This window comes from Stegodyphus dumicola, chromosome 4 (genome assembly GCF_044657685.1).
Source record: "Stegodyphus dumicola isolate Sdum_Otavi_A_Nest chromosome 4, ASM4465768v1".
In the NCBI taxonomy this organism is placed as follows: domain Eukaryota; kingdom Metazoa; phylum Arthropoda; class Arachnida; order Araneae; family Eresidae; genus Stegodyphus; species Stegodyphus dumicola.
In genome coordinates this window covers 213,758,080-213,772,137 of record NC_140771.1, presented here as the reverse complement: position 1 = coordinate 213,772,137, position 14,058 = coordinate 213,758,080, and the positions used below count along the sequence as shown (strand labels likewise).

The window sequence follows — 14,058 nt, the reverse complement described above, 5'->3', positions numbered from 1 at the left end:
AATTAAATTTGTTTCTTAAAGCATTTGAATAAGACTTATGTCACAGTACAAATTAATTAGCTCTTTCTAGATTTCCTGGAGAAATACCCTCCTTCATTTTTGGTAATGAAAATAACATAAAATTGGATTTCAAAGCATTAAAATCTTACACTTTTTTAATGATTTTTGTTAAAATAATTTTAATTAATTTACAGAAAATGTATTTGAAGGCCAAATAAATTTGGCCCCTGGTTTGAGGCCACTCCAATAGATGATATTATCTTAAATAGACAATTCAAAATGGCCAACTGATTCAAAAAATTATATTATTTCATTATCAATTTGGGAATGAAAATCAAATTATTCAGAAACTATAATTTTAATTTAAAAAAATGTATTTAACCCTCTGATTGGCAAATATATACATATACAGTACAAAGTCCATAATCCAGACTCGCTGATATTCGGCGATTCCAGATTAGGGGTTTTTCCGGATTATAGATCATCAATTTAAATCTGGTAAGATGGCATGCAGAAATTATACAATTAAAAATATGAAACCATAATTTATGAAATAAAGAGCAATTATGATCTAAAGGGTATCAAAATTTACGAAAAAAAAGCTTAATATTTGTTTGTTTACTTTATTAAGTGGGGTGTTGGACACATCAGTAAGTTTTTGGTTTATGCATCCATCTATCCAACTATGCAGACTTCAAGCTGCAGCACATCAAAATACCCATCTTCAGGCATGACTACTGCAGGCTGCTAAAAGTACCAGTGTCATCTACGCATTTAAATTATCACATATATATATATATATATATATATATAGTGAATTTAAGATCATACAACATTTAATATATATATATATATATATATATATATATATATATATTAAATGTTGTATGATCTTAAATTCACTTGGTGTAAAATCGAGCAATGGCAATAATTACTTGCATTTAATTTAATTACTTGCTTTTAATTTATTTCTTTTTACAATTGAAATTTTGTTATTCATGATTTAATTCAAGTCCCCATTAAACATTTTTAACAATTTACATTCAAGTTACTTTAAAACAATTTTCGAAACTGAACTTACTAACTATGGATTCACTCTTTTAAGGTAATTCTACTAAAATTAATCTTAGGAGATAATATAATCAACATTTCTTTAGTAAATAAATTATATATATTTATTTAAAGATTAGAATACTTTTGTGACATCTTTACAAAAGTATGTGTATGTGCATCTTGAAATATGTCTAAAAAATTAAAGCAATATATTAAAAGTAAATGAATCCAAATACAGTACCAGGGGCATTTTGGCATTAAAATCAAGAAAATACTTTCTTGCACAAGTTTTGGAAAATTCAGGCTTTCTTAGTGAAAACCCATACCACTCAGATGATTATGAAACTTTCAAAACCTACAGAAAAGTTTACATGGTTTTCTCGATATGACTAAAATTTTCAGTTATTAAAACAGAAGAAAAAAATGTGTTTAAAATCTTCTGTTACAAGTATGTTCCTGAATCTTATTAAGAATATTCAAAAACTCTGTTAAGAAACTACCTTAAATTCCATGTATTCATGCTTGAAGAACATAAGATTTAAAACAACATACCTTCTTTGGTTTATTGGCAAAATTGGAAAGACCTGGTTTAACTTCTTCGAAGTATTCATCTTTAAGAATTAAAAGGCCACCTATGAAAAATCAATGACAAACACTTTAAAATGCATTCATACTGAATGGCAATTTTGTTAGCATTACAAAATTTCTAGAAAATAAGAGTATTTTCAGAGCCATACAAGAAATTAAGGTACTCTCTAATTATCATCTCAACCTGGACAAGAATCACTCGGCAAAACACTAAGGCACCAATCTAGGCAACCCAGAATTTTATGAAAATGCATTTATCTAGCAACCCAATAATCAATATTTTATTGTTTTTAATTATGTGTTTAATTAGTATATAATTAAAATTTGATTTATAATACAGTAATACAGTAATGAACCACTCAAAATAGGCATATGAACGAAAAAATTACAAATTATATTTCAGTTTAAGTATTTAATATGCATATTTTAGCTGAATCCTACAACTACTCTGGCAAGCCAAAACATTACAACCATCTGCAGATTTTTCAATTAACTCGTCTGGGTGACATAGAGGGCATGTGATTAAGTGGGAATGGTATTTAACTGTTGTTGGAGAAGGTAAAGAATCATTCTTACCCTTACTTTTGCGAGTGATGGGAAAGGCTGCTGATGTTAAGCGATCTAATCGAATCATGTTGAAGTGGTTTAAGGAGCATAAGGATGAATTCCAGTTAATGTCCTGGCAACCTAACTCGCTGTATCTTAACCCGATAGAGCACATCTGGCAAGTCATGGAGAGGCAGCTCAGACACCACCATATCGGAATATCTCGACTTTGCATGACCGCTGCTTAGACATTTGGTACAACCTGTCTCCAGTCATCTACCAAGAACTTGTAGCATCCATGCCAAGGCGAATTGCAGCTGTTTTGCAGGCCAAAAGTTACATAATGTGTTGCTGACCAGGTGGACATATATATATTTGTGTGTGTGTGCATAATACTGTTATAATATTTAATTTTAACATACTGATTTAATTTGTTTAAAGAACCATCCCGATTTTTACAAAAATTAACCTACTTCCTTTTTAAAATTATACAAATTTAAGCTGCATAACTCTTAACATAATAATGAGAGCAGCCACAGATTTATTTCAGCTGCTTTCACCACCATCCAAAGAAAAATTCTTTAAGTGTTATCTGATAAGCCACCCCTCATACCCTAATACGAGGGCAATCCCAAAAAAAAGGTCTTCTATTTTGGGGGGACGTACAGAAAGTTTTAATACGGTTGTTGGCAACACTGTTGTGAGTGGTGCCTTTTCCGCTACCACAGAAGCACGCAGGCGCTTCGCTCGGATGCTCAGTCTTGGCTTGGCAGCCATTGGAAATGGAGCTCCCGATAAACATTGCCGCCAAGTGTGAAGTGCGCGCAGTTATTCAATTTTTGAATGCAAAAGGTGTTAAACCGGTTGAAATTCACCGCCTATTGACGGAAGTGTATGGACAGTCGTGCATGGATGTCAAAAACATTCGCAAGTGGTGTAGAGAGTTTACAGTAGGTTGTACTGAAATTCATGACGAAGAAAGGAGCGGGTGGCCATCAATTGCCGACGAGACAATCGCGAAAGTTGAGGAACTCATGCGTAAAGATCGGAGGATCGCTCTGGATGCTCTCTGCATTTTGGTTCCTGAGGTTTCCAGAAGCACCATCCACAGGATTTTAACGAAAAAGTTGCAATATTGGAAGGTGTGTGCAAGATGGGTGCCGCGTATGCTGACAGAAGACCACAAACGGCAACGGGTTGATTCATCCCGCGAATTTCTTTGCCTCTATGGAAACGAAAAGGACAACTTCTTGGACTCGATCGACGCTTCCTGAAGGGCATGGCGGCAAGCTGGTATGACATGGGCATTGTAAAACTGCCACAGCGTCTACAAAAATGCATCGAGCGAAATGGCGATTATGTTGAAAAATAAAGCATTCTTCAATCTTTAAAGTGATATAGCAATTATAGAAAATAAACAGTTCTTTGAATATCTAAAAATATAGGAGATCTTTTTTTGGGGATTGCCCTCGTACATAACTTCCATATACTATTGAAAGAAAGAACTAATTTTAAGAAAATATGTTCGAGACTGTGAAAGGAAATTTGATGAACAAATTGGGGAAACACCATATAACCAAATTTATGCATCATTCAAATGAAATATTTTATCATTAGCATGAACAGGAATAAACTGGTGCCAAGCTGGAACAACATATAGGCAAATGTAAAAGATGCAAAAATGAGACACATAAATTGTGCTTCACTGTATATCTGAATGATAATTTTTATGAAAGTTTTCAGCATATTTTATCTTTCCCACTTATTTTTGAATTTTTAATGGTAGACTTTTTTAAGTTGTTAGACTGCAATCTGAAGTTCCCGGTCCACATTTTCTTTCCTTTTTTTCATATATGTTTCAAAATACTTATTTCATGATATGTATAATTTAAGTAATATTATACTGCTCAGTCACATTGATATCTTAGCATAAAAACTTTACCTAAAAGTAATAAGTATAACAAAAGATATTTTTGAACACTTTGCAGAATATCAAAAGTACATAAACTTACTTGAACTATTTACAAAACTGAACACATGTATCCTTGTACCAGTGCTACCCCCATCAAAGACAATCACATGTTTATCAGAAGTTTCTGGAATCTGAGTTGGAAACAATGATTTCTTTGCAGATGAAAAATGCCCTAATTCTGTTACGGATAAAAAAATAAATAAAGATGCAAGTGTTATGTACAATGACCACTTGAGTTTGTGCTGTGCGTCCATGGCATTTAATGTACTATAATTTACACTTCATGAATTATGTATGATGGTCCAAATGAGGTAGTCAAGAAACTTCTTGCCTGCAACAAAATAAAGATAATTACATAAACTAAATGATTTGCATAAACAAACGTAATTGAAAAATTAATTTATTTTAAAAACTGGAAGAATATTGTTTAATAACATTGCACTCAATGCACAAATATAATGCAGAAGAAGAAATTAAAGAATTACTGGATGAACACCATGATTATGAGCATAAATATTCACACAAGAGTTGGACTGATTTATAAAGGATTTATTAAGGAGGATCGATGTGATTCATGTGTGAGCGATTTTTATACACTATATATATATATATATATGTGTGTGTGTGTGTGTGTGTGTGTGTGTGTCTGTTAAAATTTAAATTTAATTTGTTTAAATTTATATATATATATGTATATATATAATGTATATATATAATGTATATAAGTTATATATATAACTTAAAGAATAGGAGAATGATGTAATTAGGTCATTTAAATACATTTCTACATTACCTTTAGATGCACATTTATCTAGTTGATATCCTTTCCCAAGGGGCCTTAATCTTTTGGTCCACCAGGGTTAAGCTATTTGTAGTCAGACAGTATTATATTATAGCCTTTGAATACCAGTATTCAAATTGAATTACAATTTAGGAACAGCAAGAATCACTACAGAATAGCTAAGTTTACTGCTTTTAAGTTTTAGCTAGCGAAATGAGGTGCTCTTTATAGTTAAAGAATAGAATCGAAATTTGAAAATAAAATAATAAAGAATAATTACTCGTTGCCATCCAGCAAAATAAATAAATATGAATATTAACAAGAAATTAAAGTTTATTTTACAAAATAATTAAACACATGCAAAAATATAAAGTACTTGAAATTGAAAATAATTAGTACTTGTGCAATTAACTGAACCACTATACTCTCCCACAAGTAACTAAGTTACCTTATGAAGGTTGAGAAACAGGTGGTGATTAGCACTGCAATGTTAACCATTGTTAGAGAATTAATCCATTGTCTGAAGAATTTAAATACAATCTTTGAAACTGACAGGTAAACATATAGTTCTGCCTGTGCGAGAATGTTTTTGATCCACATTTAGACCTGAGTGCAGTCCCTGCAATTTGTTGTGGTCAGGTTTTGATAACTGACAATTCTCATGAACTAAAACATGAGCTGGTTTCAAGCGATTGAGGAATACACTGACATCTTTTTCTTTTATGCTAATAGCAAAATATTTATCTTTGCAATCAATGATAGGGTATAGTCCTTCATAAAGAGGTTTCAAAAGTTTTTCCACATGATCTTTTTGATGAAACATATGAGAACAGTTTATTAAGTCTTTATGTACAAATTTGTGTAAAGATGAATTTTTACAAATACAGTCAAAAGTCTTTAATCCGGACTCGTCGGGACTTCGGCGATTCCGGATTATCGGTTTTTCCGGATTATAGATCATCAGTTTAAATCTCGTAAGATGGCATGCAGAAATTATAAAATTAAAAATATGAAACCGTAATTTATGAAATAAAGAGCAACTATGATCTAAAGGGTATCAAAATTTACAAAAAAAAAAAAAAAAAAAGCTTAATATTTATTTGTTTACTTCATTAAACATTTCTTTCAACGCGCGCATGTGTAAAGCATACACTACGCATAGTCGAAATTAGAAAATTGCAACCAGAAAACTATTTGATGTGTATTCGTGATATTTATAATGGCAAGGAATTTGATTTAAATCATATCAAAGACGGAGTACATCGAGATGAAATACTACATTTAGTAAGGAATTATAAGTCGAATAAAATAAAAACATCTGCCCTGAAGATAAGGATAGTATTGACAGATCAACTTCCAGTTCATTGCGCGCCGCGAAGTTCGTAAGACGGAGTACATCGAGATGAAATACTACATTTAGTAAGGAATTATAAGCCGAATAAAATAAAAACATCTGCCCTGAAGATAAGGATAGTGCTGACAGATCAACTTCCAGTTCATTGCGCGCCGCGACGTACCCCCCCTCCCCCTCCGCAGAGCAGTCTGAAATTGATAAACAGATTTCGGAATAGTTAGAGAAGCAAATCACCTCTCTATCACTTTCTTCATGCCTTTACCCATTTTTTGCAGCAATTCCACTTTTTGTTTTATGGACATCGAAACATGCTTTCGCTTTGCTCCAGAATTGGAAACTTTTTTTGACATAATCGAAAGTTCAAGCTTACTTTTATAAAATTGCTCTAACACTCTGCAAAAAATAATAAGCCGGATCCAATTAGAAGATTAAGGAACAACGCAATCTGCAACATTAACTGAAATAGATAATTAGATAATTTTAGTCTACCTTATACCGTCCGTTAATGCGTTTACGCATGCGCAGAAAGTTTGTAGCTTTGAGGTCCGGATTAAAGACTTTATACTGTATCTTAAAATCTTTGAACAAGATTTATATCACAGTGGAAATTAATTAGCTCTATTTCTAGATTTTCTGAAGAGTTACCTGCGTTTTTGGTAATGAATATAACATAAAACTGAACTCCAGACCATTAAAATCTTAAACATTTTCTTCAAATTCTTGTCATAATAAAGCTAATTAATTTACAGGAAATGTATTCGCAGGCAGCATAAAATTACTTCGGGGTTCGCCAGCTTATCTTTGACACTGCTTTACTAGAAAACAATATTTGTGATTAAAATTAAGTTGGGATGTCCACATTTCTAGTTTTAAAGAAGTGAAGTTAGAGCAGATGCAACATAATGACGTCATACCACTTCCTGTTAACTCCTCCTATGAAGATCGCGTCGGCGAGGAGTCGTACAACGGAATGAGCTAGGCCTTCTGCTTAACCCTGAGTAAAGGTCTCCGATGCTGTCTTGGATACTTAATTAATTAAAAAACTCTCCAGGAAATCTGAGATTCTGGCCATGAACTACCTGCGCAACAGAATGATTTGTATCTTGTTGAATAGTAGTATGCAAACCCGTAAGTATTGTTGGTAATACGTCGGTCCAAGACAGACTATTGTGAGCTTTTAATGTTGTTTTTAATGTTCTAGGAAACTCAATTTTGCCATTACACGATGGATGTAGGCAGTAGTATGTTGCAAACTGATACCACAGATTTTGGACAAAGCTTGGGATCAACAATCATTAGCAAGTTTGTTTGGCGCTTCAAAACATGCAGCCCGGTTGCTGTAAAAGACTTGCTACAGTATCAGCTGAAATATTACCTAAAGAAATTGCTTCCATCCAATTTGTAAACCTGTCAATGCAAGTAAGACAGTAAATATTTCCTTTGAGTGGGAGAAGTGGTCCTATAAAATCGGCATTGATTACAGAAAATCTTCCTGTGGTACTTCAAATTCACCTAATTTTGTTTTGGTATGGCAGCTGTATTGCTTGCGAAGTTAATGATTCGAGTAATATCTGCTCTGAAACTTAATGTGAATAATGTATTTTTCTGGAATAACTCTATAATAGTCTTGGCTTGGCTGCAAAAGGAGCCTTGTTGTATGAAAACGTTTGTTGCTAATCGAGTTGCGGTGGTTCAAGAAATAACAGAGGTGCAACAGTGGCATCACGTCCCATCTAAACAGAACCTTGCGGATCTCATATCAAGAGGTGCTGATTAGGTCAAACTTCAACTGTGTGAACTGTGTTGGTGTGGTCCCTCATTTCTTCTTCAAACTGTGATGACTAAGTGGCAAGATGATATCCCTGAGGAGTTCGTAGAACTGTATCTTCGCGAATTAAAACCACTAGTAGTAAGTGAAATATGTGCACTTATTAACACTTCTGAGCCATTAGATGTCATCAATAAGTGTTCATCTTACAACAAATTGCTAAGAGTAGTGGCTTGGTGCAAGAGATTCTTGCATAGCACCAGGCATCCATTGCATGCTACACGCGGAAGGTTGACAACCAGTGAACTTTCTAATGCGTTATTGTGTATTGTGAAAAACGCTCAAGGGACTTCATTTTTGACAGAAGTCAAGTGCTTAGAGAAGGGTACTCCTATTCCTAATAATAGTAAACTATTGAACTTGTGTCCATTTTTAGATCATGATGGAGTACTCAGAGTGGGTGGCAGACTGAAAAACAGTGATTGAAGTGAAATGAGAAAACATCCTATGATTTTGCCAACTAAACATAATTTTACTGTAATTGTGATTTATCATTTTCATGTTCTTTATTTTCATGCAGGTGCTGAAACAACATTATCACTTATAAGGAGTAAATTTTGGCTTGTTTCTACAAGAAATGTAATTAGAAAAATTATATTTAATTGTATGATTTATAAAAAGGTAAATTCTAGGTCTGCGCAGCAACAGATGGCTGATTTACCAGCTGCGAGAGTGACCATATCAAGAGTTTTTACTAGAACAGGACTCGATTTCTGCGGTCCATTTCTAGTAAAAAATTTTCTAGGTAGAAGTAAACAGGTAAGAAAAGTATTTGTACATATTTTTGTATGTTTCACTACGAAAGTCTTGCACTTTGAGATTGTAAATGATTTAACAAGTGCAGTACTTAAACGCTTTATTGCCAGGCAAGGTAAACCCTCAGATATTTTCAGTGATTATAGAAAAAATTTTGTGAGTGCTCATAGCGAATTAACAGCGATTCCAAAATCTTAATTTAAGGATAAAAGGGAGGGAAAAATCAAAGGTTATTTGGCTACTGAAGGCATAAATTGGCATTTTAATCGTCCCTCTAATCCTCACTTTGGAGGTTTATGGGAAACTAGTGTGAAATCCCTTAAATATCACTTGAAACATGTGGTGGGAAAATCAAGTCTAACTTATGAACAATTTTTTACTCTAATTTTTCAAATTGAATCTGTACTTAATTCTCGCCCTCTTTGTCCCATATCAAATGATCCAAATGATGTAGAGGCATTGACACCTGCTCACTTTCTTATTGGCTCATCTTTAATTGCATTGAACTTAATTTTACAGAAATTCCTAAAAATCGAATAACTCTCTCCTTTAAAGTGGCATTTAGCACGAATTATTAAAACCCATCCAGGTTAAGATAATATTATTCGAGTTGTGACACTTAAAGATAAAAGTGGAACCTATAAAAAGGGCAATGACAAAAATTGTACCTTTGCCTTTTGTTAATGAAAAAGTTTCAGTTACTTAAATTTTATTTGTAGTTAATTATCAAGTTTGAGTTTGTATAATTGTATAACCCTCATTATTATTATCTTGGAGTATTGTGTTTGTATTTTATAACTTGTGTTCTAAATTTATTGTTGAATGTAACATTCAAAGCCAGGCTGGATGCTGACGGCAGAGGCTCCATCTGTGAAAAATATGTAATATTTTTGTTCTGGAACGATGACGCTGATGTTTGTTTATAGCGCGACCTTGCGGCCACTTGTATTGAGTTTGAGTGTGTTCTGAGACGCCGCCGAGAGATCTGAACTAACTATGCGGCTTTTTGTGTAATTAATATAGTATACAGTCCATTTTTTGAGTTTTTGTGTAAAGTGATTTATTTAATTATGAGTTTCACTGAGCTATTGGCGGGCCCAGTTACTAAGCGCCAATCTACAACCATCGGCAATGATTTTCAGTTTTCACAAATAACGTCACCATTTGCACGTGCGTTCTTTTTGTTGTATTCCAAGTTTCAAAGGTTTTAATAAACAAGTTGTGATTTTTTTGTCCTAAACTCAATTTTAAAATAACTGCAGTAAAATTTCTACAGAAAACTACTAATATTTTGCTACAAAATCGCTAATAGGAACAATTGATTTGAATTCATTCTTAAAGCAATCACCACGAAATTTCTACTACAATGAAAGAAATAAAAATCCGCTTGTAAATAGAATTATTGATTGATTTTGGCGCTAGATAATATCCGCTTATAATAAAATTATATAATAATAAGTATTTCATGTAATATTTAATTAACACATTAAGTGAAAAAGGTTAAAATGGCCCTTCAAAGTCAAAATGCAGCACCAAGGCAGCTATGATTATGAATATAAATTTTAATTATTAATATCGATTATTCCCTTTGAAATAAAAACTAACGTAATTACGAAACTTATTAAAAATGAATTCCCTAGGAAAATGAGTTAAAACTGGGAAAATAAAACTTAGTAAAAATATATTACAATTTTTTAAATATAAAGATAAAATCATAAAGACAAAATCAAATTAATTATTGTTGATTTCATGGAAAAAGGCTTTCAAACACAAGAAAGAAATTCACGGGTGCGATCCATCATAATGGGATCGGTAATCGTTTTTTCTCAATTTTCTTTATTTCGGATCGTGTCACAGAATTTCTTTCGTTTGTCTGAAAATAAATTTATTTAAAATCAGATTGAAATATTTCTTAGCCTTTTATTAACTGAATTTCATTCAAATATAAGAAAAAGATGAAACGCGATCAAATTTCCTAATTATTGATGGTTTTGTCTAAAAAGACTAATTCCCATTAAAAAGTCAGCTTTTTCCATGGAATTAACAATAATTAATTTTATTTTTATTGCCTTTATATTTCTTAATCTTTATATTCTAAAAATTCGGATACATTTTTACCAAGTTTTATTTCCTTACTTTAAACCCATTTTACTAGGGAATTAACTTTTAATAAGTTTCATAATTACAACAGTTTTTACTCTTCATTCCCAAGGAAAATTTCGATATTAATAATTGAAAAATATATAATGATTTTTTCCATTTTTTCCCCTTCAGTAAAAAATCTTCGAAATTTACCGAGATAGTTTCTCTACTGTGTAAGTACACGGAAATCATGGAAGCATTCCTTGCTTCTTAAAATTAGAATCAAACTTTAATGGCGTGCTTCCTATAGCAGGTCTACAATCGGTGGGCGGATTATGTACTACACTGATGAAACAAGCATTTATAAAAATTATCACTTACGTAAATTATACCAAAAGTAATGTTATAAAGATTAAAATAAAGATAAAAACTATTATAAATTGCCCAGTATGTCGTATTATACGCAATACACTTTTATAATTCGAAAGTTAGGGGGGGAAGACTTCCCTGCAGGATTTTAACAACACAGTCTTAGATTGACCATTTACTAGGAAGATAAAGATATTCTACTGCATGATTGGCAATTAGTATAGAATTAGCAATATGCCAGAAGGCGAATGTGATTAATGATGAGAAAAAACAACGTTGTATAATGACGTAGATTTACAGCTACGCAAATGAGGTTATTTTTTTTTATACTGTTCTATTTCAAAACAGATTATATAATTAAAGCACAATAAAATAATGTTTTTATTCACATTACACAAAATACAAGACACTTATTAATAAAATATTCAAGAACATTTTTTTTTTATTTATTTGCCCAAACACACAGCCCATTTCAAGTTCAATTAAATAAAACGGTGAAGTTGGGGCCTACATAAATGAATAGTGCAATTTCTCTTTCTACTACAGAGAAATTCATGCTAATCAAAAATCAAATTTAATTAAATAAAAACCTTTTTCCTTTTCTTTTTAAAATTAAATAAAAACATTTCTCTCTCCTGCTTTTACATAAAACGAAGCTGAAATGTAATTCGAAATCCTTTCACTACTGTAGATACTGCTTTTATATGCTATGCTTTTCTTTATTCTTAGACATGAAACTAATTAAAGAAATACAGAAGTCAACTCAATCCTGCTGTCTTCCCAGAAATCAATGGAATGGTGAACGGGAAAAAAAAAAAAAATCAGTCCAAGAACTCAGCGATAATGAAATTGTCACTAAATTCTCTCTTCTTTCCGATAGCCTAATGAAGAAACTAAAGAACTAAATTAATTTTGGAATCTGCAATATAACAGATTAATGACGTCGCCAATGTGAAAGATCTTGGTTGCCATGCTCAGAATTTATTACTCATTTGGTTCTACAAACCCATTTCTTTGGTTTCATTGTTTTCGATCTCGCTTTTATCTAAATTTGAATCAGCATTTCTTTTCAGAATCAACAAAAAGAGGAATTTATTAGTAAGAGTAATTTAAGACAGTACATCACAATTTTGTACTATTTGTATAAAATCTTTCAAGAGATTTTTTTTTCTAACTAGATATTCATGTTTTCAGTTTTACAAATATAAAATTTAATGAGTTTTATTTAAATAATACAACTGCAAATTTTGAATTTCTATTAAGAAAACTATTAATTTAGTTGTTTTTAATTAGTACACATAAGAAGCGCATTGTTACTTATTAAACAGTTGGTATTTAAGTTTGTTTTCTAACTAATTGATGTAAATTAAATGTATATTTGATTTCGAAGTCCTGCAGTCAATACACAGTTAAAGGTATCTAAATGAGAAAAATTTATTTTTTAGTATGCAAAATGTAGTATTTTTAAAATTGATTTTAAAAAAATGCCATTATTCTTGCACTTTCGCATGACAAAATGAATTAAAAAAATAAGTACGGTCAAAAGTCGTTAATTCGAACACCCATAATCCGGAATGATCTATAATCCGGACCTCAAAGCTACAAACTTTCTGCGCATGCGTCACTTTGACGCATGCGCGTAAGATCTTTAAGGCTGCGAATATGCGTGTACGCATGTGCATAATACGTTTACGTTTGCGCGTTTAAAGTATAACGGACGGTATAAGCTGAGCTAAAATTATCTAATTCAGTTAATGTTGCAGATAGCGTTGTTCCTTAATCTTCGAATTGGATCCGGCTTATTATTTTTTGCAGACTGTTAGAGCAATTTTATAAAAGTAAGTTTGAACTTTCGATTATGTCAAATAGAATTTCCGATATATATTTACTAATATGTAAAGGATCTACAAAGCGAAAGCATGTTTCGAAGTCCATTAAACAAAAAGTGGAATTGCTGCAAAAAAAAAATGGATAAAGGCATATCCTTCGTTTGTCTAACCATTCCGAAATCTGTTTATCAATTTCACGCTGCTCAGCGGAGCGGGGAAAAACGCCGCGGCGCGCAATGAATTGGAAGTTAATCTGTCAGCACTATCCTTATCTTCAGGGCAGATGTTTTTATTTTATTTGGCTTATAATTCCTTACTAAATGTAGTATTTCATCTCGGTGTACTCCTTCTTTGATATGATTTAAATCAAATTCCTCGTCATTATAATTCGCTTCGGATAAAGAAGAAAGTGACACAGAGGTTATTGAAAACGAAAAAATTTCGATTGACAAATTAGTCGGTATTCTCGACACAGCAATTATAGGACTTGAACAGCGGAACTTTGTAACTGAAGAAGAAACTATGTCTGTTTATAGAATTAAAGAGAAAGTATTATCACATAAAACGAAGCAACTTAAACAACTTAAATTGAAAGAAATGTTTAATAAAGTAAACAAATAAATACTAAGTTTTTTTTTTTTTTTTTTTTTTTTTTTTTTGTAAATTTTGATACCCTTTAGGTCATAACTGTTCTTTATTTCATAAATTACGGTTTCATATTTTTAATTTTATAATTTCTGCATGCCATCGTACCAGATTTAAACTTATGATCTATAATCCGGAATCGCCGAAGTCCCGACGAGTCCGGATTAACGAATTTTGACTGTATTCATACAACAGTTTCGACGACCCAACTCATGCCCAGGGACACTGAACGTAGCTGATAACCAATTGATTCAA

General features: G+C 32.0%; 1 protein-coding gene across 6 annotated transcripts in view; it reads right to left on the bottom strand.

The window, feature by feature from the left end:
* Positions 1 to 14,058, bottom strand: part of LOC118193348 (nucleoside diphosphate phosphatase ENTPD5-like) — a 113,764-nt gene that overhangs the window by 48,412 nt on the left and 51,294 nt on the right. For all 6 annotated transcript variants that reach the window (XM_085815960.1, XM_085815961.1, XM_035364422.2 and 3 more), the window contains exons 2-3: positions 4,200 to 4,490; positions 1,606 to 1,685 (exon numbers count right to left, since the gene is read on the bottom strand). In XM_085815960.1, the coding sequence (XP_085672086.1) occupies positions 1,606 to 1,685; positions 4,200 to 4,413 (294 nt within the window). In that variant the 5' untranslated portion in view covers positions 4,414 to 4,490. The remainder of the gene's footprint in view (positions 1 to 1,605; positions 1,686 to 4,199; positions 4,491 to 14,058) is intronic.